The sequence below is a fragment of the Quercus robur genome, chromosome 2, assembly GCF_932294415.1.
Source record: "Quercus robur chromosome 2, dhQueRobu3.1, whole genome shotgun sequence".
NCBI classification, from domain to species: domain Eukaryota; kingdom Viridiplantae; phylum Streptophyta; class Magnoliopsida; order Fagales; family Fagaceae; genus Quercus; species Quercus robur.
Genome location: NC_065535.1, coordinates 75,237,262 through 75,265,227, shown reverse-complemented (window position 1 = coordinate 75,265,227; position 27,966 = coordinate 75,237,262). Strand labels below are relative to the sequence as shown.

Below are 27,966 nucleotides of genomic sequence, written 5' to 3'. Positions count from 1 at the left end.
GTGCCTTGGATTATCAAAGTAGAGCTTATAAAGGAACCAAGTATTAGTATGGCAGATGATGCCATTACGACCGGGGTCGACGTCGCCATGATTTCAGCAACCAAACCGTGTTGGATGGACCCGATCATTGACTTCTTGGCCAAAGATAGAGTTCGGATGATAAAAAAGAGGCCAAAAGGATCCGTTGAGTGGCTCCTCGATATTGGCTGTCAGCAGATCGCAAGTTATACTAGAGATCTTTTGGAGGACCATACCTTTCATGCTTACACCCCGAGAAAGTAAATGAGCTTCTATACGAATTGCATGACAAGGTGTGTGGCAATCATGTAAGGGGTGCTCATTAGCACACTGAGTGATGACCTAAGGATTTTGGTGGCCGCAGATGCAGAAAGATGCAGCCGAATATGTGCGTAAATGTGAGCAATGCCAAAAACACGCTCCCCTGATTCACCAGCCATCAGGTCATTTGAATCCCATCAGTAGTCTATGGCCGTTCGCGTAATGGGGGCTAGATATTCTCGATCCATTTCCCCGGGCAACAGGCAATCGCAGGTTCATGTTGGTGGCAGTTGATTACTTCACGAAATGGGCAGAAGCCGAGGCTTTAGCTAATATTCGGGATGTAGTCGTCAAGAACTTTGTGTGGAAAAACATAGTCACGAGATTTGGGGTGCCGGACTTGCTGATATCAGACAACGGGCTATAGTTTGACAGCAAAGCTTTTCGCGCCTTTTGTGGCAATCTCGGCATTAAGAACAGGTATTCCACTCCAGTGTATCTGCAAAGCAACGGCCAAGCTGAAATGACCAACAAGGCAATCGTGAACGGGTTGAAGAGAAGATTAGATGGGGCAAAGGGAAGGTGGGCTAAAGAGCTACCTAACATTTTGTGGGCTTCCCGTACAACCCCTAGAAGGTCCACAGGGGATACTCCGTTCTCCTTAACGTATGGAGCAGAAGTCGTGATACTGGCCGAGGTGAACTTATGCAGTGCACGAGTTGCAGGATTTGACCCCGTCCAAAACAATGAGTTAATGGTAGAATGCCTGGATTGGTTGGATGAGTGCAGAGAAGCAACAACTATATGACTGACAGAGTATCAGTAGAAACTTGCCCAACGATACAACCGAGATGTAAAGGCTAGGGAATTCAATGCAGGAGACTTGGTGCTGAGGAAAGCCGTGGGAAATATGCGAGATACAAATGCCAGGAAGTTAGCCCAAGCTTGGGAGTGACCATACAGAGTTACTGCCATTGTGAGCGCGAGAGCGTACTATTTAGAAGACCTTAACGAGAGGCCACTTCCCCAGCTATGGAATGTCCACAATTTTAAGAAGTTTTTTCACTGACTATCCGTGCATGGAAATGTAAGTTCGAATATGTACATCACGTTAGCTTATGTGATGATGAGGTTTCTCGTTGCAGTTGTATTCAATATTAGCATTACTTATTTAGTATTGCCAGATAATGTGTATAGGGGAAACTAAAAAAAAATCCTAAGGACAGAAGCCTGATTCCCGGTTTGATTACTATCACCGAGCAGGTGGAATTCTTTTATTAAAAAAAAATCCTAAGGACAGAAGTCTGATTCCCGGTTTAATTACTATCACCGAGCAGGTGAAATCCTTTTATTAAAAAAAAATTATAAGGACAAAAGCCTGATTCCAAACTCGATCACTATCACTGTACAGGTGGAATCCTTTTATTAAATAAAAAAAAAATTCTAAGGGCAGAAGTCTGATTTCTGGCTTTATCACTATCATCGAACAGGTGGAATCCTTTTATTAATATATATATATATATATAAAATAAAAAAATAAAATAAAAATCCTAAGGACAGAAGCCTAATTCCTGGTTCGATTACTATCATCAAGTAGGTGGAATCCTTTTATTAAAAAAAAAAAAAATCTAAGGACAGAAGCCTGATTCTTGGCTCGATCACTATCACTGAACAGGTGAAATCCTTTTATTAAAAAAAAATCCTAAAGACAGAAGCCTGATTCTCAGTTCGATTACTATCACCGAGCAGGTGGAAATCTTATATTAGAAAAATATCCTAAGGATAGAAACCTGATTCCCGGTTCGATTACTATCATCGAACAGGTGGAATCCTTTTATTAAAAAATCCTAAGGACAGAAGCCTGATTCCCAGTTCGAATACTATCACCGAGCAGGTGAAAACCTTACACTAAAAAATATCCTAATGATAGAAACTTGATTCTCGATTCAATCACTATCATCGAACATGTGAAATCCTTTTATTAAAAAATCATAAGGACAGAAGTCTGATTCTCGGTTCAAATACTATCACCGAGCAGGTGAAAACCTTACACTAAAAAATATCCTAAGGACAGAAACTTACTTCCCGGGAAGGTGGAAGCCTACCATACATCTTCCTAAGAAGGCAAACATGTGTTGAATAAGATTTCCAATATTTGAGAGCTTGATTTATTCCACCTTACAAACCATCCCCGACCATACATGCAAAAAGAAAAAGGGTAATAACAAAAAAAAAAAAAAAAAAAAAAAAAGAACAAAGCGGTAGCTAAGCATTCATGAGTATGATCGAAGCAAATATTCGGCAGATAAATCATTATTCCAACAAAGTCAACAAAAAAATAAAACCAATGTTTCATCACCAAACCCGATGACTCCATATAAGTTATATCCGGAAAACAAAGTAATTGTTTAGTCACCACAACCTGGTGACATAGGTAAATTAACTAAGAATGATAGAATATCAAAAGATAAGAAAAATAAATATAAGCAGTAAGGATTCGGTTCGGCAGTCAAGTCCTTGGGTCGGCAAGTTTTGTCGGGCAGCTGTCTCGGTCTGCTGCTGGTTGGTTACGAGAGAAAGCAGGTCCCCTCCGGGCTGATCACCAGCACAGGGGATATTGATGGCTTCCATGTCATCCAACTCCACATGAGCGTCAATTTGTTCCACCAATTCCTTCATGCTCGCCGTTTCTTCCTCGTCAATAAGCACCAGGGGGTTCTACACGGCTAGAGTTGAGCTTGGGAATGGTATTTGGCCGGGATCCCTTAGAGGAGAATCTTCAAGGACCCCCAAGGCTTGCAAAGCAGCAAACCAACTGGCCTAAAAACTCAACCTCCTAGCCTGATTCACAACCGGCTCCGTGGAATTCTCGGCATCTATGAATCCTTCGTTGTACCATATTTCCTTACAAGCCTCCAAAGCTGCTCTCAGGTCAGCAAGTTCCTTGGCTTGAGCAGTATTCAGACTTACTGTCTCAACTAACTTAAGATCCGTCTCATTTTGCTTCGCCAAGAGTTCCGCGGACCTTTTCTCCGCTAGCGCCCTAGCCTTCTCTGCGGCAGCAGCATTCTCCTTGGCAGTATCAGTAGCCTTTATTTTCTCCTCAGCTGTTTTAACAACCGTTTCCCTAGCAGCCTTCTCCCGGTCAGCATCCTCGGCAAGTTCCTTTACACGCCCATTAAAGATGTGGGCCAGTTGAGCAGCCTAATGAAACAACAAGAATTAGTACGACAATGAAGGGAAAAATAAATGAAAAATAACAAATACGTGTAAGGGTTAGTAAAGAATCAGTAAATGAAGGATTACCACAATAGTGTGCCACTGCAGCCTTCTCCCCATAGATTCCTCTGTCCCTTTTTCAAAAGCGTGCATGTCCTCAGGCAAAAGGAGGCCGTGCGCCAGACTTTGGGCAACACGACCCCCTTCACCTTTATCCCAAACCCATACACAAGCGCTCGCGGGGAGTGGCTTGTCGTCTAATTGAAACTTGAGCTGCCACGCCTGCGCTGCTTGTGAAAAGGACGCCATGCTCACCCCGACCTGGATTTGCAGCTCTTGAATGACAATACAGCCGGATGGCCGGGGGGGAGTCCGGGTCACTGTATCTCCCAAACCAGTAGAAGTATGCTCGGCAACGCGTAGGGCCGGCTGAACCTATAGGCGACTTAGGCGGCCGCCTAAGGCCCCCACTTGTAATAGGGCCCCCAAGTAGTAATAATATAGTATATAATATTGTGTTCTCATCTGAAAAAAAAAAAAAAAAAATATATATATATATATATATATAGTATATAATATTGTGTTCTCATCTGATGAAAAAAAAAAAAAAAAAAAAAAACATAGCATATAATATTGTGTTCTCATCTGAAGAAGAAAAAAAAAAAACCGTTTCTCACATTTAAGTCACCATATCTTTAGGTTGCAGAAGAAAAGAGGCCCGTTTCTCATTTGAGGAGGAAAAAAGAAAAAGGGGGTCGTTTCTCACTGAAGTGACAATGCAATCACCATATCTTTAGTTTGCAGAAGAAAAGATCACAAAACACCCGTTTCTTATCTTGAAAAAAAAAAAAAAATTGCCCGTTACTTACATTGAAGTGACATGAAATCCCATCATCAAATCTTTAACTTGCAGAAGAAAAGATTACAAAAAGCAATAATCTTTAGCTTGTAGAAGAAAATATTACAAAAGGCAGAAAGAAGAAAAAAATCGCCCACTCTCTGACTCTCTCTAGTCTCCATCTTGATTCAAAAAAACAAAAAACTCTTTTTTTTTTGTTGACTTACTCATCAATTGGTGTTGGCAATAGACTTGATGTGTTCACAGATCTTCATTTCAGGTTCATTTTTTGTTTTCTCCTCCTTTGCCTCTTTCATCTTCTTCATAGTTTGCTGGGTTTTTTTTTTTTTTTTGGTTGAAGAGGAGTTTGCTCAGCTCTGCTATTGCTCATTGTTGCTGAGTAAAGAGCACAAGCAGTTGCGGCAAGAGAACAAACACAGAGACTAAAGGATTTGCCTTTACAAAAAGTGAAAAAGAGAAATAGATTTCTCTATGATCCAGACCCTTAAGATATCTCTAGAAGCATCATCCGGACCCTTGATTTCACTTTACAAAAAGTGAAAAAGAGCTTTAGTGGCTGTGGCTTCTAGAGAAAGCCTTACACGTTTTGCCTTTTGCTTTTTGATTTTTGATTTTTTTTTTTTTTTTAAGAAATCAGATTTTTTTAGTGTGATGCCGTGATGAACTTTTAGTATTAGTGAATGAGTGAATCAAGTTGAGTTCTACATATTTTGTTAGTGAAGAGTATTGATAACAAAATTAAAAATTTAGAATAATTTATTTTGTATTAATATTAATTTTAATTTTTTTGTGCAGGTTTAAAGTGTAAAGTGATCATATTAAGTAAAGCTACAATTGTGCTTTTTATAAACCAGGTTCTATTGTTTTATACGTTAAATTTATATTATTCTAGTTAAATTGTAATTTTTTTTTATTATAGATTGTATTTCATTTATTCGTAAATATTTTTTAATTACAAATGTCTACTAGAAAATATCCATCCGGATATGAAAAACTAAAAAAGAAAAGACAAAGAGAAGAACTAATTGAATCTCAAAAAGGAGCTATGGACAAATTTATTACTAGTAAAAAACAAAATCTTGCAAAAAATTTGAGTGAAAGTTTCATAAATGAAGAAGAAATTCATCAAAAAGAGTTAGAAGATAATGAAAATATACAACAAAATGATAATAATGAAGGTGGTCATGATAATGTTCAAACATGTAATGTCACCATTCTTGATAATGAAGCTCAAAATAATTTAGAGGAGAGTGAAAATATTAATGATCAACCTAATTATATTCCTACAAATATTTTTGATCCAAGTCAATGGAAAACTATTGATATAAAATTAAGAGATTTGTTAGTAGAAAATGGTCCAATAAAAGTTGATGATCTAAACTTTCCTATAGATAAGAACTCTAGACATTTTTCTACTACGCATTATATTCGAAAATTACCAAATGGAGAGAAACATGATAGAAAATGGTTAGTGCATTCGAAAGACCTAGATAAAGTATTTTGTTTTTGTTGCAAGTTGTTTAATTCAAAATCTAATACAAATCAACTAGCTAATGGAGGAACTAAGGATTGGAAAAATATTAGTTCTATTCTTAAAAATCACGAAACAACTAATGAGCATATTACTAATATGAATACTTGGATTGATTTAGAACTAAGATTATTGAAGAATAAAACAATTGATAAAAATGTCCAAGAACAAATTAAGAAAGAGAAAGATCATTGGAAAAAAAGTGTTATTAAGAATAATAGCGGTGGTAAAAAATCTTGGTAAAAATAATTTGACATTCCGAGGAAAAAACGAAAAGATCTATCAAGAAAATAACGGAAATTTTTTAAGTATAATTGAAATGATTGCAGAATTTGATCCAATAATGCAAGAACATGTTCAACGTATTCAAAATGGTGCAATCCATAATCATTATCTTGGACATAATATACAAAATGAAGTGATACAATTATTAGCAAATGAAATTAAAAGTAAAATTATAAAAAAGATTAAAGAAGCAAAATACTTTTCAAGTATACTTGATTGTACCCCCGATGTAAGTCATCAAGAACAAATGACTCTCATACTAAGATGTGTGGATATTTCAATAAGTTCGATAAAAATAGAAGAACATTTTGTGGAATTTTTAAAGGTAGATGATACTTCTGGAAAAGGTCTTTTTAATGAAATTATAAATGCAATAAAAAATCTTGAACTTGATATTAATGATGTACGTGGACAAGGATATGATCATGGGTCTAATATGAAAGGGAAAAAACAAGGGGTACAAAAAAGAATTCTTGATATAAATCCTAAAGCATTTTACACACCATGTGGTTGTCATAATCTCAACCTTGTCCTATGTGATATGGCTAATTCTTGTCCTAAAGCTATTTCTTTTTTTGGAGTAGTACAACGAATATACACACTATTTTCTTCTTCCACAAAACAATGGAAAATTTTACAAGATAATGTGACAGGTTTAACTCTTAAGCCATTGTCACAAACACGTTGGGAAAGTCGAATTGAAAGTGTGAAAGCAATAAAATTTCAAGTTCTAGAAATAAGAGATGCTTTGTTACAATTGGCAAAAACAAGTGAAAATCCCAAAACAAAAAGTGAAGCTGATTGTTTAGCAACATATGAGATTGAAAGTTTTGAGTTTTTGCTATCTGTGACTATTTGGTATGATATATTATTTGCTGTTAATTCTGTTAGTAAAAATTTACAATCGAAAGACATGCATATTGATATTGCTATAGATCAATTAAAAGGTCTCATGTCTTTTTTTAAAAAATATAGAGAAGATGGATTTACATCTGCTATGAATTCATCTAAAGAAATTGCAAGCAAAATGGAAATAGAGCCTATATTTCGTGAAAAACATATAATTCGTAGGAAGAAACAATTTGATGAGAATGTCAATGATGAGACAACACAATCCGCCGAAGAATATTTTAGAATTAATTATTTTTTATATATAGTAGATCAAGCTATTTTTTCAATTGAAAGTAGGTTTGAACAATTTCAAATATATGAAAATATTTTTGGTTTTTTATTTAATTTTGAAAAACTAAAATCACTAGATAATGATAGTTTGAAAAAAAATTGTCCTAATCTTGAATGTTTTCTCACACATGAAACTTATTCTGATATTGATGGCTTAGATTTATATTCAGAACTAAAAGTTTTAAAAGAATTTTTGCAAATAAATGATAACTCTCCAATTAATGTACTAAATTATATAAAGAGGCTAGAATCTTTTCCAAATACATGTATTGCTTTCAGAATATTACTAACTATACCTATTACAGTTGCTTCCGCAGAAAGAAGTTTTTCAAAATTAAAATTAATAAAATCATATTTAAGATCAACTATGTCAGAGGAAAGATTAAGTGGATTAGCTATATTATCAATTGAAAATGAAATGTTAGCGGAACTTGAATGCAAAAATTTAATTAGTAATTTTGCCTCTCAAAAAGCAAGAAAAATAAATTTTAATTGAAAAAATATATATTAATTTATAATAAAAGGCCCCGTTTAAAACTTTCGCCTAGGGCCCCCAAATTCGTTGAGCCGACCCTGGCAATGCGTTGCCTCTTTCAAGTTCATCCGGTTTGGGGAGGAGGTAAGGGGGGAGGCATTTGACCTTGGCCTTGAGGCAGTTGCTGTTGTGGCCTGCCTCACGCCGGGCATGAAACGGTCTATGGTCATGGTTTTTCGGGTCACCATATCTTCACTACGATAAGGTTCGGTATCAGAAAGGTCAATAATATCAACGGCAAGTTGCTCGGTTTCCTTCGCGAGAGCCTCAGGTTCAGTGGGTTCTTCGGGTTGTGCGGGTTCCTCTTGGACGGGAGCTTCTTCTTGAACAAGTGCGTGAGCAAGTTCTTAGAGACGTCGGGACATGCGCTCAACCGACTCGTCCCGCAATGGTGCGAGTTCGTCCGAATAAGTATATCACCTACCCAGCTCCTGAGCTTCTCCCACTGTAAATTTCCGCGGAAGAAAATTTGCGTGCCGAACGTCAATGTATGATAAGAGGGGGCTGTCAACCAAAAGCGCTTGCTTGAAGGATTGCCAGGTAGAGTAGACAGGTTCAACTTCGAGAATTAGATGGGATGCTCGGAGCTACCCATCCCAATGAACATATATCTCGGATTGGAGTACAAAGTTCAGGTCCTCGACATGGACTACCCTGATGTCCGGGTTAAACACTTTACCGTCTACAAAAGAAATAAATCAATATATGTATAATAAGAAGAAGTACGGCGTCAGTATCCAGTTAAATAAAACAACCATAAATGAAAAAATGGTTAAGTTAGAAATCAATACAAACCCACTTCACGCTATGAGAAGGGGTAGGAGATTTCTCCGGCAAACCCATTGTCACGCACTCGGACGAACTCCTCAGTTGAATTCCTATTAGAATCATGTAGGCATGATATCAGCCGTACCCGTGTATCTTTAACCTTTAAGTAATAGTTTGTACTTTTATTCCCACGTAGACTGTACATGTGGTTTTTATCATGGTGGTTTAATTGCAAACCGAATGTATGGTTCAACCTACTGACACAACTAACTACCCGGTAAAAATTGGGGGGAAGTTGGTCGGGGCAAAGCCCGTAATACCTAAGTGTATCGAGTAAGAGAGGATCCACGGGAAACCTAACTCCACCCTCTAGAATTGCCATCAAGGGAAAGAAAGCAATATGTCCCCCTCTATGGAGAGCAATCTTGCTCTCGTGGCAATATGCCACTTCCACGTCATGAGGAATGTCAAACTTCTGCCTAAATGTGGCTAAAGATGCTGCAGTGTTTAAAAGTTGAAGTAAAAGGGAGAGGTAGAAAACTTACTTTGGGCTCTAAGGAAGAAGGAGGCTCTAGACTGATGAATAAGTGCACAGATGAATGCTCGGCAGAGAGAAAATTCAAAGAGTGGAGAGTGAAAAAGTGAAAAATGATTTGTGATGGGCTATTTATAGAGGCCGAAGGGGAACGAGCAAAGTCCAATCAACCATAATGGCGCACAATTAGCGAAGAAACTTTGCGGATGCCTATGCCAATTGACACACGCACTGCCTCGGTTCACGAATCGTCAGGCAATGATGACGGCCGAACCAAATGACCCGGAACAGCATGCCTTTTGAGAGTGCGTTAATGGATTTCTAAGACCGCCTATACTTCCACCTGCTAACCTACTCAAACATAAGTGCCTTTTGGATTCCTTGATTCTTCCCGGTAGCCGGGCATGAATTAAGGGGGGGGCTAATGTACGGCACCAAGGTACCCAGATCCATTTGGGCCTTGAGTTTTGGCCCAATAATGTGGCCCATAGCCATAATCTCTTTCTAACTAAAACTCTAGCATGAACCGACACAAACTGCAAGCCCAAATTTTGCCACTTGACCCTTGCTCGGCAAATCATTCCCGAACACTAGAGAAAGAATAATGTCCAAACCCACCATTCCTAGCATACCCGGCAGTGCCCAGGAAACGCCATTGTCGGGCATGCCTGTTGGATTTGGAACCAAGTTCTAAGACCACTTTCATCACATTCCACTCCCACCTAACCATCCACTTACAACTGATGATATTGGACTTACAATTGCACTAACTATGGCGTAATCATGATCTTTCTACTAATCTAGAGCTATAAATATGAGAAGTTGGGGAAAGGAAAAGGTTGTTGAAAGATTCTCAAGAAAACAGAGAGTAGAGAAAAGAGTGATTTAGGAGAGAGAGAGGAGCAGCTTTGTTGAGTCTTTGTGCCGAGAACAACCCAAAGTAGGAAATCCTAAACCCACATTACAAATAAGTTGTGAGGCTAAGCCCAACAGTTTCATTTCTAGCGCGCACAACACAAAAATTCATCAACTTATGTATGGATGCAATAAAAAAAATGAAAAACAAATTGAGAGAGAGAGAGAGAGAGAGAGAGAGAGAAGTAGCCTTTTTGTGTGAGAAAACTATGCATAAAATTAAGAAGAAAATGTCAAATTTATAGTAATATATTAAGAATAAGAAGAGTCAAAATAAAGGAAGATAAAAGGGTAGAGAATGAATGATATTAAGGTAAAAAGTAGTGGGGAGATGAAGAGGTAAAAGGGAGGGAGAGTTTTGGAAAATTAATAATAAAAATAATGATTAAAAGATATTTTAATTTTTAAATAATGGATTTTTTAAGTTACCTTATTAAATGAGAAAATGTTTTAAAAAATATATAGGAAAAATAAAAAAGGATAATAATGTGGCTGCCGAGGTAACTTAATCAGAGTGTAACAACAATAAATGCTATGCTTCAACTTTTAGATATATATAGAAGGTAAGTCAAAAAATCATTTTCTTTTAGCATCGTTACTTTCTGTTTTAATTGTGATCTTATTGTTGACCATCTTGAGCTGGATGATGACAAAGCAATGAAAAATTACCTGCAATCAAATTTCAATATAATTTTTCTATGTTTGAATTCTGGTACTTTATTGAATTTTTTTTCCTTAACTACTATGTTCCAATGCTCACCGGGGGCATGTTTGGGATAAACACAAACTTTTTGTTAGCATTTTGGGTCAATAACTTAATTGTTTGTGTTTTTGACTTTGGAAATACAATAAATCTAATGACATACATATTGTTTCATAAATAACTCTAAAAAGAACAATTTTTACAATATCTTTCACAAATGAGTTTCAACTTCTTACTGGTTTTTATCTTAGCCAATTATTAGTATCTTTTTATTATCTATCATTAACAACTTGTCACATCTATAGTTGTGAAAATTGTTGTTACTTAAAGAAGGTTTTTTCTTTTCTTTTTTATAAAATAGCTATGCTTTTAATTTTGAAAAGTTATAGGGACATAACTTTGACGTGGTCCAAAGTGAGTAGTGAAAAATAAGGGTCCATGTGTTAGTAATTGTCCACCACTCACAATCAACCACTTTAGCAAGTTGCGGTAAAAGTTATGACAAATGGTATAGCCATTGAAACACTTATTTATTTTTGGGGCAAATTACTCTTTCACTCTAATTTTTCACCCTAATTACACTTAACCTTCTGAACTATCAAAACACATGATTTACCCCATAAAATTATAATTATGTTTTAATGTCACCCTTATGCCTTTTTTTATATTATATATGAAGGAATTTAGCATTAAAATGCCAATTCACCCCTCTCAAAAATTAGTCTTCAATGCTAAATTCTATTAGACTTAACAAAAAAAAATAGTAAACTTAATGAATTTTATAAAGTGGTGTCTATTAAACACACTCTAGTATACTCATAGCATGCACAAGTTACAATTTACAAGGCAATCATGACTTGTGTATACTATGTGTACACTAATGTGTGTGCACTAGTAATTATCTTTTTTAACATGTGTGCTCCAATAATTATCCTTTTTAATATTGGAAAAATTAAAGGGTGTTCTAAAAGCATTTATTTAAGAAATTTTTTTAAAACTTTTTTATGGGAAAAGGAAAAAAAAAAACAATTGATATTTTTTACGGCTTTTTATGTTTCTTATGAAAGTGGTATTAAAATTTTTCTAAAATAGTCCATTAACAAATGTCCAGCCTTCTCAAAAAAAAAAACAAAACAAAACCCTAAAGGCGTCCATTGCAATGACATATGGGTCCCTTGCCAAAGAAACTACCGCACTTGTAGAGATCTGTTCAAATTTTTTTGATTCATTCATACTAAAGAACAGAGGCATCATGGTAGTAAATAGCTTATAAAGTAGTATAAACAAGTAGTACAGTTCTACAGAAGGAGGAACATTAAAACTACAAAAATACTCGGATTGTAGCTAACGCATTGACTCTTTTCGCAATCACCAAGTCAGACAGCATTCTATCAACAAAATTAATCATATAATTCATTGTAATAAGTTTATGGATCGAATAGTATAAACAAGTAGTACAGTTCTACAGAAGGAGGAACATTAAAACTACAAAAATACTCGGATTGTAGCTAACGCATTGACTCTTTTCGCAATCACCAAGTCAGACAGCATTCTATCAACAAAATTAATCATATAATTCATTGTAATAAGTTTATGGATCGAATAGTAATTAACATCTAATTAGCACGGAATTTGATATAGTTGTTAGTAACATAAAAAACATATTATCCAATAGTTAAATTTTCAAAATATGTAATCATATTAATTGTTAATAAACTATTTTAAAATGTTTTAACACCACTTTTATAGAAAATTTAAAAAAAAAAAAAAAAAACTATCATAAAAATTAATTGTTTTTTTTCCATAAAAAATTTCTAAAAATATTTTCTAAACCAATGTTCTTAAAGCATTCGTTAACTTTTCCCTATAATAGAAGAGAAACCCCCAAATTTAAATATCTTTTTTTTCTAACTAACCAATCTTTCTTTCTTTCTTTTTGAGAAAGTTCTAACTAACCAATCTAATCACTTAATAATGATTTCTTTTTTAAAACACTATATTGAATTAAACCTGTGGAGACTATTTTTGCCTCAGCTCGGCCAATAACTTGTTTGTAACCGATTTTGGCTTAGAATCCCACATCGAAATAAAACCCCTTCACTTGCTGCCTTATAAGCTGTGAAATTAAGAGAGTAGTGTACCATCAGTCTTGATCACAAGAAAGTTATTGGCCGAGCTGAGGCAAAAATAGTCTCCACAAAACCATTTATAGTTTCTAAAAAAAATCAACAAAACCATTTATAGTTTCTAAAAAAAATCAACAATTTATATCATTTGGCTTAATCTATGCTATATATAAGAGGATTTCCCTCTTTCTTAATCAACGATTTCTCTATTTCAATTAAACTTTTATATAGTTCAAAAATATCCTCATTAATGAAGGATAACTTCATTTAGAAATATGGTCATAAATGTTAAAAAACAAATTTCTTTTTGAATTCAAAAAGAGAACTCCTAAAATTTAGGATTTTTTTCCCTTCACGTTCAAAAAAGAAATTACAGTTACTGTTTATCTCTAAATTTTATCTTTTTTATTTGTTTGAAAAATAAAAATATATATTTTTAAATTATAATAAATGCAAATTATTAACCTTTACCTAAAAAAATAAAAGAAAATTTGAGTTCATGCATGAGTGCGTGCTCAAAGACTAATAATTGTCCTAAGTAAATAATATATATTATACGTGGCAAGTGTTGTCAGCGATAAGCATCCTAACGGGTCTAGACCCCAAGTGGGTTCATATAAGTAGACGTTAACATCAAAATGGGAGGAAAAAAAAAAAAACCGTGTGGAGAAGAGAGCAAGAAAGAGAGACAAAGAGAGAAGTGTTGGTGCAAACAAGAAGTAAAGCCTGTAAGTTTTGCTTCTTTTTCTGTTTGTTTCTCTAAATTTCCAACAGCAAGATTTCACTCCCAAAATCAATTTCCAGTGCTTACACTATAGTTTCTTGCATCACTTTTCTTTTCTTTCCTGATGTTCTGCAATTTGCAAGAGCTGGTTTTATTTGGTTTCTTCCTTTCTTTCTTTCTTTCTTATCCTTCTTGGGCAAACAAGTTTGCTTTAACTGCTTCTTACTGAAGAGACATGTCATTCAACTCTGCTACATCCCCTGAAACTCTTTTTTCTTTCATGGAAGATACATGCTTCTTGTAGTTCTTATTATGAATTCCCAAATTCTTATCGGGTCTCTTAATTTACGTTTCTCCGTTTCTTTTTTTCTTGGTTAGTGACTTGAGATTTGAGAATTTCGTGGAGGATTAGCTTGGAAATGAAGAGATTAAGAGACGATGGTAGCTCTTCGCAGTCTGGTTTTTCACGTGGAGACTCGTAAGTTTCTTTCTTTGTATGCTTTTCTCTTTTTTGTTTTTTTTTTTACATTTATTTTTTTAGGTAGAATTTTTTATTCCTTAAGTTCTGTTTGTAAGTTTAGTTTTTTGCCTTTTCGTTTAACCTTTGTAATGCTTTTGCTTGGTTTTGTAATGGGTTCTGTTTTCTGTAATTGGAATTTAAATTTTTGTAATGATATGAAAGCTTGGAAGTTTTTCCTTTTGTGGGTTTTTTTTTTTTTTTTTTTTGATAAATTAAAGATTACAACAATGGAGGGAGGGATTCGAATCTTATATCTCCAAGTAAAGGAGAGCAAGCAATGCCACTAATGAGAAATTTGAATCCGGGGAATCAGTTTGCTGTTAATATTGACTGGGCATCAGCAAGTTATAAACTTTTGTACTCTCATAGAGATCACATGTTTAGTATGAATATGTTATGTTTATGGAATATTTGTACTACAGATGTAGTGGAGGCAGAGGAGGCAGTGATCAAACAGAAAATGATGGCTTAACCTATCTCAAGGTAGTGAAGGAAACGCTTCAAGACCAAAGAGAGAAATATGAGATGTTCCTTATGGTCATGAAATTTTTTTTTGCTCGAAGGTACAGTAATTGCAAGTATGAAGATTTTGTCTTGGATTAATGGACATTGCATCTAAAACCTAACGGATTATGCCATTGTTTGTTCTTCCAGAACTGATGCTTCTAGAGTCATTGCCAAAGTGAAGAAATTATTTGAAGGGCATAATAACTTGATTTCTGGGTTTAACATCTTCTTGCCAAAGGCCCTTGACATTAGTGAATTTTGGAGAGCTATAATTATGATAAAGGTGAAATTATTGTTTTGCTCTGTTGAATTTCAACTGCAAATGTTTATTCCTAGCGTTTTAATGATGACTTTTGATCCTACAGGAACGCTTTCAAAATGATTTAACTGTTTGTATGATAATCTTAGACATTCTAAATGAGTTTCGGGAGGGGCACAAGGACATAAATACCGTCCACAATCAGGTAAATATATGCTATGATTCTGTTTGTTTCACTGCTCTTGTTTTGGAAGGTTTTCTTGTTTATGTAATTTTCAGTAATCTTAAGAGGTTTTCAATTTACAATTTTCAGATTTCCATTCTTCTTAATGGTCATGCTGATTTAATTGATGAGTTCACTAGATTTCTTCCTAAAACTGAACCTGTTTCAGCAGAGAAATGGTATGCCAATAAATCTATTTCTTTCAGCATTCTATCATTACTTCCAATGTTAATAGTGCTTACCAGCCAGAGCTGGACAATGACAAAGCAATAAAAAAATTCCAATGATCCGGGGGGAGGATTGGGTTAAACGCGAACTTTGTAATTATGTTTTGGGTCAATAATTTAATTGGCACCTCTTGATGTTAAAATGTTCATTGCTCAAATCCACACCCCTATTTATTGAGTTATCAAAAGGAAAATGAAAGCAGTTTAACTTTAGAGGGGGGGGGGGGGGGGGGGGGGGGAGAGAGAGTTGTGAGAAACTTTAGGGGTGTAATAAATAAAACCATGTTGTTTAAAGAGTAACAAATTAAATTCTAAAATTTTAAAAAGTAATAAATAAAATTAATCTCTGAGATCGTAACTAAGAAGTAACGAATTAAGCATCGGTCCTCTCTACATCACACATCTAAATTTATTTGATTTTTTATTTCAGAAGTAACTAATTAAATGCCACATCACTTAGTCACCCTTCTCATTTATTTTTCAATTTTACCTGAGTCTATTCCACACAAATTTTTCTTGTCCCAAAGAGGAGACGGGATAGGGATAAGGCACTTGTGTTCAAACGCTGCATCGTTGTCATCCCTAATCCCAAAAGACCAAATGCCACGTTAGAACAAACAAGGAAACAGAATATGAGAAGACACCCCCAAGGATTTCACATTTAAAGAATTATTTTGCAATGGCCAGTGTATTACTCTTTCTTCTCAGTAGGTCACACGCAAATCACTTCCCCAGTCCAACTAAATTAAATCAAACACAACTACATAACCTTAAGAAACTGTACCTAATTTTTCTGTTAAAATAAAGGGAGAAGTTCTCTTTAAATTCTATAGTTTAATGGTGGTCTAAATTAAACGATAGTCGTAAAAGTATATATAAAATGAAAACTTAAAACTTTTGGAAGATAACAAATTAAATCCTGTAAAAATTGTTGCAAAACCGTTTTGATAATTTGATAGTTAGGATGAGAGGGAAAACAATAATAGAAAACGGAACACTTCTGTATTGAGAGAGAGAGAGAGAGAATTTTTACTTACATGTTTATTTTTTGTTTCTAAATTTCGGGTTTTGATTTGGTTAGAAAAATGTTAACCAAAAACGAAAATGAATTTCCAAATGCAACATTTCACACTCAATTTTTTTTTTTTTTTTCCAGTGCTTACATCTCTTATCTAAATATATAATTAGTAGTGACTAATCTTCTCTCCTAATACTCCTATCCAAAAGAAAACAAGAAAAGCTGGTGTTCTCCAATTTTCAAGGGCCGGTTTTCTTTTTCAATATTTTCTTTGGTTTCTTTTTTTCTTATCCTTCTTTGCACACAAATTTGCTTTCACTGCTTATTATTCAAGAATCAAGACTCATGTTGATAAACTATTGCAATATCGTTCTTGTGGTATCTTTAGTCTGATAAAACTCTTCTTTTTTGTAAATTCTCAAATTCTTACTGGTCTTTTTTTTGGGGGGGATGGAGGGTGAGGGGGGTGTTTAGTGATTTGAGACTTTTGAGGTGGATTAGTTTGGAAATGAAGAGATTAGGAGACAGTGGTAGCTCTTCGCAATCTAAGCAGCTGTCTGCTTCTTCGCGTTGTGATTTGTAAGTTTCTTTCTCTGTACGCTTTTCTCTTTACATTTATTTGTTTTTTAAATAGAATTTTCAATTCCTTAAGTTCTGTTTGGTTTCCTAGAAAATCTTTCTGAGTAAGGTTTGTTTTTTGCTTTCTCAATTAACCTCTCTAATGCTTTTGCTTGATATTTTTCTGTATGATGGAATTTGCTGAATTTTTGGAATCATGCTCTTGACTGGCTTCATAATGGGTTCTGCTTTTTTTAATTGAAATTTAATTTTAGGCAAGTTTTAACGTGAGGATTTTTCAAGTGACTTTGACATATGAATGCTTGGAATTTTTTCCTTTTGTGGGATTTTTATTTTTTGGTTGATAATTTGAAGATTACAACAATTAATGGAGAGAGGGATTCGAATCTTAGTTCTCCAAGTAAAGGAGAGCAGGCAATGCCACTGATGAGAAATTTGAACACTGGGACTCAGTATGCTGTTAAAATTGACTGGGTATCAGCAAGTTATAAGCTGTACTCTCATAGAGATCACATTGATTGTATGAATATTCTGTGTTTATGGAAAAACTGTACTATAAATGTAATAGTTTGGGATGATGTGTAATTATATGTATATTTGTGGATTTGAAGCTATGCGCAATCCCAAGCCCCAGTAGATGGTGGTGGTACTCTGGGGAAAGTAACAGCAAATGACGGCTTGAACTATCTCAAGGAAGTGATGGAAACGTTTCGAGACCAAAGAGAGAAATATGACATGTTCTGTAAGGTCGTGAAAGATTTTAAGAATCAAAGGTACACTCATTGCATTTATGCAGCTTTTGTCCCGGAATTATGGAACATTACGTGAGCGTTTGGGCAGGGCTGAAAGTTGCGTTTCAGCCCTGCGTTTTCATGCCTTTTTTTTTTTTTTTTGCTCTGCAGTGAACAGTAAAATCACTGTGTAGGGGACAAAAAATACTGTTCACATACTGTTCATACACTGTTCATGGGTCCCACGACACTATTCACACATTTAAAAATTATTTTGCTACAGTGTTTTCAGTTTTCAGTTTTCAATTTCAACAACAATAAGCTCAATCCAAACGAACCCTACATCTAAAACCTAATGGATTGTGCCATTGTTTCTACTTGCAGAATTGGCATTGTTGATGTCACGATCAGAGTGATGGAATTATTTGAAGGGCATAATAACTTGATTTCTGGATTTAACATCTTCTTACCAAAGGGGTATGAAATAGCCCTTGAGGTTGATGAGGCTATCAACATTTTGACCAATATAGAGGTGAAAATATTGTTTTGCTCTGTTGAATTTCAACTGCAAATGTTGGTTCCTTGCGGTTTAATGATGACCTTTATTCCTACAGAAACGCTTTCAAAATGATGAACAAGTTTATGTAGCATTCTCAGACATTTTAAATGAGTTCTGGAAGGGGCGCAAGGACGTATATAAGGCCTACTATGAGGTAAATATATGCTATGGTTCTGTTTGTTTCACTGCTCTTGTTTTGGAAGTTTTTCTTGTTAAATGTAATTTTCAGTATTCTTAGAGGTTTTTTGTTTTACAATTTTCAGATTTCCATTCTTCTTAAGGGTCATGCGGATTTAATGGATGAGATCAATAGATTTCTTTTTTCCAAAAGCTGAACGAGTTTCAGCAAAGAATGTTGGTTTGTGAATTGTGAATATACTTTTTGGCTCTGTTGAATTTCAACAGCAAATGCTGGTTTCTTGCAATATAATGATGAATTTTGTTCCTACAGCAACACTATCATCAAAACGATAGACATTATAAAGCATTCGTAGACATTTAAAAGATGTACAGGAAGGAGCACAAGGACAAAACCAAGGTCTACAATGAGGTAATAACCGTAGTAGATATATGTTATGGCTCTGTTTGTTCAATGCTCTTGTTTTATTGGAAAGTTTCTTATTCAAGTAATTTTTTCACTATTTTTAGTGGCCTTGTTTTTTAGATTTCTTAGTGGTTTTTGTTGACAATTTTTCAGGTTGCCACTATTCTTTTTTATGATCATCCGGATTTTCTTGCTGAGTTCACCTTTCTACCACTAAGTAGCATCACTTGTAGCACATAATGCCCCATATCTACGAAACTGGTTTTAGTATTATGAAAAGAGCTCTGGCATGCCCACATACATGCGGAAATAGTTAGCGTTAGGATCCTTCCCATTTGAAATGGATCCATTTTACGGATTGACACTCAATGCACTTTCAAATTCAGAAAGTAAAAAGTAACCTGAAACGTACTCAGAGCCTGTAACATTCTTCATTTTATTCTTTTGAATGGAGTCATAATAGTAAGCCTATAAATCTATTTCTTTCAGCATTCTAACATTACTTCCCATGTCAATTAAATTATGTTTGAACTCTGGTAATTTATTGAATACTTTCCCTTAACTACTTGGCACCAATGCTCGCAGGGGGCAGGTTTACAGTGGTTTAGCATTTAATTTGTTACTTTTGAAATAAAAAATCAAATAAATTTATTTTTGAATTGGGGATGGGAGAACTGGAACTATGAATATTTACTTCAATATCAAGAGACGTCAATTGAACAATAAGGCTCTTCACAACTACTTTCATCACAAGTTGCTAATGAAGCGGAAAAACGTTGGGCTTTTGCCAAACCAACATTCTTTATCTGCTCTGTCTAACATCTACTATAGTTTAGCCACAACTTAAAACAGTATCATTTTTACTTAGGATTACTGTTAACAATATTTTTGTTATGTATTGATCACAACAATCATTTTAAAAATTCCAAAATAATATGTGCATCGTTAGATTTTAGGTGTTTCCAAAATCAAAAAAATTTCTAAAACAAGGTCCTCATAATCCAACCCCACCTCATTGTTATTCCTAATCCCAAAAGACCAAACACCACATTACAATATACAAAGAAACAAACTATGAGAGCGCACTCCCAAGGATTTCACGTTTAAAGATTTATTTAGCAGTCCACTTGCCTAATTCACATGAAAATTGTTTGTTGAGTCCGTTCATTCACTCGAAGGAAAGTTGAAAAAGGCTTGTCATTTTTTTTTATTGTGATAATGTATGTACCTTTTAAATATTACATCCAAAAATATGAGCTCCCCCCACAAAAAATCCAAAAAATTAATAAACGGTTATCTATCTAAGTAGTTCCAATATATGACCTCTAAAAAAAATATAAAAAATTTACCAAAACAAGATTTTCCTTTTTTTTTTTTTTAAGAAAAAAAGAGAGAGATAGAGCAATGGAAGAATAGTGTTTCTTATTTTTTAGCTCTTTCTTATTTTGTCTTGTGAGTTTTGCTTGTTGAGTCTAAGTAGAAGGGTTTTAATTAAAGTTGTGGGTACCTAAGGCATGCTTAGGCATGCTTGGCACCGTCCTAGGCATTCAAGCAACGTCCTTGGCCGTCCTCGGCATGCTTTGCAACATCCTCGACATGCTTGCAACGTCCTTGGTTGACCTCGGCATGCTTTGCAACCTAGGCGTCCCACATCGAAGGAAACCCCCCCACCCCCACTTTCTGCCTTATAAGCTGTGAAGCAAAGGGAGTAGTGTACCACCAAGCATCTTTGTGATCACAAGAGGCTTGGTGGTACACTACTCCCTTTACTTCACAACTTATAAGGTAGAAAGTGGGGGGGTTTTCCTTCGATGTGGGACGCCTAGGTTGCAAAGCATGCCGAGGTCAACCAAGGACGTTGCAAGCATGCCGAGGACGTTGCAAAGCATGCCGAGGACGGCCAAGGACGTTGCTTAAATGCCTAGGATGTTGCCAAGCATGCCTTAGGTACCCACAAAAGTAATTTCCTTTTGCTCTTTTTTTTTTTTTTTTCAAATCATTCTTATTTCTTAACCTAAGAACTTTTATTGTTTGTTGTGAATCTCTTAACCTAAGGACTTGATTCAGTCCATTAGAATTTTCTTATATTTTCTTTGACTTATGAATAATATATTAGTTTTATAGAGTACAATTTATTAAATTTTTGAATTTTTTTTTTTATTTGCAACAAGGTTTTGGTGTTTTTATTGTTAAGTTTTCATTTATTTGTAAATGCTTCATTTAGTCTCAAAATATTAAATTTATTTATTATAAGAAATAGCTAAATATGAGATATTAATGTTACAAATGATAGTACTTGAAATAATATATATTAGATTTATTTATTTATTTATTTTGGATTGTGAAAAAACTTATAAATTTATTGCTTTGATATATTTTGATATTTGAAACCTAGCTTTAATAAAATTAAAATATTAGGGTCAATTGTGTAACTTGCAATATTTTATTGAAAAATGAGATTAAATAATTGAATTAATTTTTATTAAGATTAGTGGAGGAGCATAAAATGGAATACAAATTATGGAACAAGAAATTTGTATTCATTTTAAAAGTATAAGATTAAAACATGAACTTTTGAAAAGTAACAAATTAAATCCTATTAAAATTGAGACAACACCATTCTAATAATTTCATAGTTAAGACCTTACAAGCAATAAATTTGAATCCTAGATGTAGATATCAAAACAGTATTAATCAGTTAAGTTACAAAACTCTTGACTTAAGGCAAAGGTATCCGTTGAGACGAGAACACATGTTTACATTTAAACGAGTTTAGAGCTTTTAGACCCTAGTGGTGCCATTACCATGTATAAGAAATTGTTAGCATCAAAATTGTTAAATGGGAGGGAAAAAAACTATAAAAAAAAATAATATTAAATAGATCTATAGGAATTCGTAAATTCTTTTTGTTTTTTAAGTTTCTTGGTTTCTTTTTTTTCTTGGTTAGTGATTTGAGATTTGAGAATTGAGAATTTGGTTAGGAAATGAAGGGAAAAAGAGACAATGATATAGCTATTGATTTTTAATTTTCTAAAAATTTTGCAAACATGAAGAATATAATAATAAAATGTAATCCTCTAATAGATTTGTCAAAATTCATATCTAATAAAGAGATATTGAGTAGAGTGATAGCCTAATACTACAACCAAGTTTGTTGCCAAACTTTGTCCATTTATTAATTACTAAATATTATATACACGTGGCAAGTGTTATCTGCAATTATATAAGTAGACGTTAACATGAAAATGGGAGGGAAAAAAGGAAAAAAGAAGCCGTGTGGATTGGCAAAAAGAGACCCTTCACATCTGTAAGTTTTACTTCTTTTTTCTGTTTGTTTCTCTAGATTTCAGATATTGATTTGGTTAGCTAGAAAAATGTAACCAAAACCCAAAATGAATTCTCAACTTCTGATTCCTATTTACAACAGCAAGATTTCACTCCCAAAATCACTTTCCAGTGTTCACACTTTACACTATATAGTTTGTTGCATCTCTTATCTAAATAATTCGTAATGGCTCTCTTATCTTTTCTTTCCTGATGTTCTGCAATTTGCAAGAACTGGTTTTCTTTTATTTTGTTTTCTTTGGTTTCTTGGGCAAACAAGTTTGCATTAACAGCTTCTTATTGAAGAGACATGTCATTCAACTCTGCTACATCCCCTGAAACTCTTTTTCTTTCATGGGAGATATATGCTTTTTGTAGTTCTTATTATGAGTTCTCAAATTCTTATAGGGTCTCTTCTTTTACATTTCTCTGTCTCTTTTTTTCTTGGTTAGTGATTTGAGAATTCCGTTCTTGGTTAGTGATTTGAGAATTTCGTGGAGGATTAGTTCGGAAATGAAGAGATTAAGAGACGATGGTAGCTCTTCAGTCTGTTTTTTTGAGTGGAGACTTGTAAGTTTCTTTCTTTGTACGCCTTTTTTTTTTTTTTTTTTTACAATTATTTTTTTTAGGTAGAATTTTTTTTTTTCCCTTAAGTTCTGTTTGGTTCGCTAGAAAATGCTTTGTGTAACAGTGTAAGTTTAGTTTTTTGCCTTTTCATTTAACCTTTGTAATGCTTTTTCTTGATAATTCTTGTATGATGGAATTTGCTGAATTCTTTGAACCATGCTCTTGGCTGGCTTTGTAATGAGTTCTGCTTTTTTGTAATTAGAATTTAATTTTGGGTGACTTGTGACATATAAAAGCTTGGATTTTTTTTTTTCCTTTTGTGGGATTTTTTTTTCTTTTTGTTGATAAATTGAAGATTACAACAATGGGATTCGAATCTTAGTTCTCCAAGTAAAGGAGAACAAGCAATGCCACTAATGAGAAATTTGAATCCGGGGAATCAGTTTGCTGTTAAAATTGACAGGGTATCAGCAAGTTATAAACTTTTGTACTCTCATAGAAATCACATTGATAGTATGAATATTTTGTGTTTATGGAATATTTGTAATATAGATGTAGTGGAGGCGGAGGAGATAGTGATCTTGGTCGTACAGAAACAAACAGAAAATGATGCCTAAACCTATCTCAAGGAAGGGAAGGAAACGCTTCAAGACCAAAGAGAGAAATATGACATGTTCCTTAAGATCATGAAAGATTTTAGGGCTCAAAGGTACCGTAATTGCATGTTTGAAGTTTATCTTTGTCTTTATTTATCAAAATAAAAATAAAACTTGCATCATGTATGAAGTTTTTGTCTTGGATTAATTGACATTGCATCTAAAACCTAACGGATTGTGCCATTGTTTGTTCTTGCAGAAGTGATGTGTCTGGAGCCATTGCCAAAGTGAAGGAATTATTCGAAGGGCATAATAAATTGATTTCTGGGTTTAACATCTTCTTGCCAAAGGGGTCTGAATTAGCCCTTGAGCATGATGAGGCTGCTCCACAAACTAAGAAGATTGATTTTGAAGAAGCTATCAACGTTGTGACCAAAATAAAGGTGAAATTATTGTTTTGCGCTGTTGAATTTCAACTGCAAATGTTGGTTCCTAGCGGTTTAATCATGACTTTTGTTCCTACAGAAACACTATCATCAAAACGATAGACATTATAAAGCATTCGTAGACATTTTAAAAATGTACAGGAAGGAGCACAAGGACAAAACCAAGGTCTACAATGAGGTAATAACTATGGTAGATATGTTATGGCTCTGTTTGTTCAATGCTCTTGTTTTATTGGAAAGTTTGTTATTCAAGTAATTCTTTCAGTATTTTTAGTGGCCTTGATTTTCAGTTTTCTTAGTAGTTTTTGTTTACAATTTTTAGGTTGCCACTCTTCTTTTCAGATCATCCGGATTTGCTTGATGAGTTCACTTTTCTACCAAAAGCAGCATCACTTTTAGCACATAATGCCCCATATCTAATCTATGAAACTGCTTTCAGTATTTTAATGAGGAGAGCTCTGGCATGCCCACATATATGTGGAAATGCTTAGGGCATTTGAAATGGATCCATTTCACGGATTTACATTCAATGCGCTGTCAAATTCAGGAAAATAAAATAAAATAAAAGTAAAAAGTAACCTGAAATGTACTCGGAGCATGTAACTTTCATTCTATTCTTTTGAATGGATTCATAACAGTAAGCCAATAAATCTATTTCTTTTAGCATTCTATCATTACTTCCCATGTCAATTAAAATATGTTAGAACTTTAGTAATTTATTGAATATTTTCCCTTAACTGATTGGCACCAATGCTCGCAGGCCAGGGGCAGTTTTCGGTTAAACACAAACTTTATAGTTGCATTTTGGGTCAATAATATAATTGAAAGAGACAACATTTTTCTTTTTCTTTTTCTTTTTTGTATGGAGTGTAACAGAGTCAAGTCTAGTTTAGCATTTAATTTTGAACTAAGTTTAGCTACAAAATTGGTTATAGCTTAAGGCTACAACCTTACTCAATATCTTTTTATTGGAGGTAAATTTTGACAAATCCACCATTGGATTACATATTTTTCTTATATTCTCTATGCTTGCAAAATTTCTAGAAAATTAAAGATTAATAACTATGTCATCAATAAATTATTTAAATTGTATGTTTTTGTAGTTTAAAATTATGCATAAAATATAAGTTTATAGATTATATAGTAAATAATATACGATTGAGATAAAATTTGACATGTGTATTAAGAGCATAAAGAACATGCAATTCAATAGTTAAAATTTTAAAATATATAGTGATATTTATTTTATTGAGTAAGGTTATAACCTTAGGCTACAACTAATTTTGTAGCTAAACTTTTTCCCTTGATTTTTTTACTTTTGAAATAAAAATCAAATAAATTTATATGTGAATTGGGGATGGAAGAATTTTAACCATGAATATTTACTTCAATACTAAGATATGTCAATTGAACTATAAGACTCTTGGCAACTAGTACTTTCATCACAAGTTGCAAATGAGGCCATAAAAATGACGGGCTTTTGCCAAACCAACATTATATTTTATCTACAAGTTAAAACAATATCACTTTTACATATGTTTACCATTAAAAATATTTTTGTTATGTATTAATCACAAATTTGGTGTTTTTGTTGTTAATTTTTCATTTATTTGTAAATGCTTGTTTAAGACTTAGCTTTAATAAAATTAAATATCAAGGTCAATTGTGTAAATTGCAATACTTTTTTTTTTTTTGAAAAATGAGCTTAATAATTTAATTAAGCTTTATTAGGATCACAAATTATGGAATAAGGAATTTGTATTCATTATAAAAATACAAAATTAAAACATTAACTTTTGAAAGGTAACAAATTAAATTCTATCAAAATTGAGACAACACCATTTTAATAATTTCATAGTTACGACCTTACACGTCAGGAATTGGAATCTCAAATATCTTTATTAAAAAAAGTGTTAATCAATTAGGTTACAAAACTTTTGACTATCCGCGTTGAGACATGTACACGTGCTTGCATTCGAGCCTTTAGACCCAAGTGGGTATATATTACCATATATATATATATATATATATATATAAAAAAGCAGTCGTTAACATCAAAATTGTTAAATGGGAGGGAAAAAGCCCAAAGAAAAAAAAGTAACCTTTAAGAAGTTTCTTGGTTTCTGTTTTTGTTAGTTGGTGATTGGAGAATTGAGAATTTGGTTCGGAAATGAAGAGAAAAGGAGACGATGGTAGCCCTACGCAGTCTAAGCGACCGTCTGGGTATTTTTTTTGGGGGGGGGGGAGGGAATTGGATGATTACAACAATGGGGGGAGGGATTTGAATCCTAGTTTTCCACTGAGGAGAAATTTGAATGCTGGATCGGTTTGCTGTTAAAATTGACTGGGTATCAGCAAGTTATAAACTTTTGTACTCACATAGCAATCACATTGATAGTATGAATATGTTGTGTTTAGTTCTGGATGAATTGTGGTTATGCTAATTTTATAAATATAATGTGAAGAAATGGGAAATCCCAAGTCCCAGCAAGTGGAGGCAGAGGAGGTAGTGATCTTGGTTGTACCGCCGGGAAATTAACAACAAATGATTCCTCAAGCTATCTCAAGGAAGTGAAGGAAACATTTCAAGATCAAAGAGAGAAATATGACATGTTCCTTGAGGTCTTAAAAGATTTGAAGGCTCAAAGGTACAGTATGAAGTTTTTATCTTGGATTAATGGAACATTGCGTTGAAAACCTAACGGATTATGCCATTGTTTGTTCTTGCAGAACTGATACTGTTGGTGCTAGTGCCAGAGTGAAGGAATTATTTGAAGGCCATAATAACTTGATTTCTGGGTTCAACGTCTTCCTGCAAAAGGGCTATGAAATAACCCTTGAGGATGATGAGGCTGCTCCACAAAGGGAGAAGGTTGAATTTGGAAGAGCTATCGACTTTGTGAACAAGATAATGGTGAAAATTTGTTTTGCTCTTTTGAATTTCAACTGAAATTGTTGGTTCCTTGCTGTTTAATGATGACCTTTTTTTCCTATAGATCCCCTTTCAAAATGATCTACGTGTTTATGAAGCATTCTTAGACATTATGAATACGTACAGGAAGGAGCACAATGACATAAATAAGGTCTACAATGAGGTAAATATATGCCATGGTTCTGTTTTTTTCACTGCTCCTTTTGGAAAGTTTTTCTTCTTTAATGTAATTTTCAGTATTTTTTAGAGGTTTTTGTTTTACAATTTCAGATTTCCACTCTTTTTGATGGTCATCCAGATTTGGTTGAGGAGTTCACAACATTTCTTCCAGAAGAAGCATCTGTTTCAGCAAAGAATCCTGGTTTGTGAATTGTGAACGAGATAAAGGCGAATATATTGTTTTGCTTTGTGAATTGTGAACAAGATAAAAAGTTAACATACTGTTTTGCTCCGTTGAATTTCAACAGAAAATGTTGGTTTCTTCGGTATAATGATGAATTTTATTTCTACAGAAACACTTTCAAAATGAGGTACTAACCATGGTAAATGTATGTTATGGCTCTGTTTTTTTTACTTGATAAGTTTTCTTATTCATGTAATTTTCAGTATTTTCGCCATTCTTTTCTATGGTTATCCTTATTTGCTTGATGAGTTCGCAATAGTTCTACCAAAAGCAGCATTGCTTTTGGTGCAGAATGCCCCATATCTAAGAAATTCATTTGAGCATTCCAATGGGCGGAACTCTGGCATTCCCACATACATGTGAAAACAATAGGAATTAGGATGCTCTCCATTTGAAATGGATCCATTTCATGGATGGCGAGATAATGAGATATAAATGACACTCAAAACACTGTCAAATCCAAGGGGGAAAAAAGTAACCTGAAATGGACTCAGGATCATGATGTTACGTTTCATCATTTTATTCTTTTAAATGGATTCATAATGGTAAGCCAATAAATCTTTTTCTTTTAGCATCGTATTAATTGTGATCTCAGTGTTGACCATCCAAAGCTGGACGATGAAAAAGCAATTTCTGCAATCAAATTTCAATGTAACTTTTTCTTGTTTGAATTTTGGTAATCTATCCAATGCTTGCTGGGGGAATGTTTGGGATAAACGCAAACTTTGTAGTTCCATTTTGGGTCCATAATTTAATTGAAAGAGACAACATAATTTACAGACTATACAATTTTTTTTTTTTTTTTTTGGGGGTATGGAAGTACAATAAATCTAATGACACATACTGTTTCAGAATTTTTCACAAGTGAGT

The 27,966-nt window shown here is 34.0% G+C and overlaps 2 protein-coding genes across 4 annotated transcripts in view; both read left to right on the top strand.

Annotated features, from left to right (window-relative positions):
- LOC126715027 (paired amphipathic helix protein Sin3-like 2) overlaps positions 1 to 19,351 on the top strand; it is a 28,291-nt gene extending 8,940 nt beyond the window's left edge. Inside the window, exons 2-14 of one of the 3 annotated variants that reach the window (XM_050415454.1) lie at positions 5,153 to 5,211; positions 14,040 to 14,139; positions 14,604 to 14,744; positions 14,836 to 14,971; positions 15,054 to 15,152; positions 15,261 to 15,349; positions 16,872 to 16,994; positions 17,606 to 17,767; positions 18,110 to 18,257; positions 18,340 to 18,438; positions 18,548 to 18,642; positions 18,736 to 18,834; positions 18,982 to 19,351. In XM_050415454.1, coding sequence (XP_050271411.1) covers positions 14,081 to 14,139; positions 14,604 to 14,744; positions 14,836 to 14,971; positions 15,054 to 15,152; positions 15,261 to 15,349; positions 16,872 to 16,994; positions 17,606 to 17,767; positions 18,110 to 18,257; positions 18,340 to 18,438; positions 18,548 to 18,619 — 1,128 coding nt within the window. In that variant the 5' untranslated portion in view covers positions 5,153 to 5,211; positions 14,040 to 14,080 and the 3' untranslated portion in view covers positions 18,620 to 18,642; positions 18,736 to 18,834; positions 18,982 to 19,351. Of the gene's footprint in view, positions 1 to 5,152; positions 5,212 to 13,191; positions 13,666 to 14,039; positions 14,140 to 14,603; positions 14,745 to 14,835; positions 14,972 to 15,053; positions 15,153 to 15,260; positions 15,350 to 16,871; positions 16,995 to 17,605; positions 17,768 to 18,109; positions 18,258 to 18,339; positions 18,439 to 18,547; positions 18,643 to 18,735; positions 18,835 to 18,981 lie in introns of those variants that run through there. The other 2 variants (XM_050415456.1, XM_050415453.1) reach the window with 2 other exon arrangements.
- Positions 19,352 to 22,684: 3,333 nt separating this feature from the next.
- On the top strand, positions 22,685 to 27,301 carry LOC126703366 (paired amphipathic helix protein Sin3-like 4). The gene is made up of 7 exons (XM_050402327.1): positions 22,685 to 22,722; positions 23,575 to 23,758; positions 23,841 to 24,013; positions 26,227 to 26,409; positions 26,492 to 26,675; positions 26,758 to 26,856; positions 26,964 to 27,301. The coding sequence occupies exons 1-7, from the start codon at positions 22,685 to 22,687 to the stop codon at positions 27,060 to 27,062; spliced, it is 960 nt and encodes a 319-aa protein (XP_050258284.1). The 3' UTR covers positions 27,063 to 27,301.
- The last annotated feature ends 665 nt before the right edge of the window (positions 27,302 to 27,966 follow it).

Excerpts from the sequence above, each read along its gene's own strand:
- LOC126703366 (XM_050402327.1), top strand. The coding sequence starts at position 22,685 with ATGGTAGCTCTTCAGTCTGTTTTTTTGAGTGGAGACTT. Across the intron at positions 24,014-26,226 it reads TTGGAAAGTTTGTTATTCAA|AAATGGGAAATCCCAAGTCC; the intron begins GTAATTCTTTCA and ends TATAATGTGAAG. Across the intron at positions 26,857-26,963 it reads TAAATAAGGTCTACAATGAG|ATTTCCACTCTTTTTGATGG; the intron begins GTAAATATATGC and ends TTACAATTTCAG.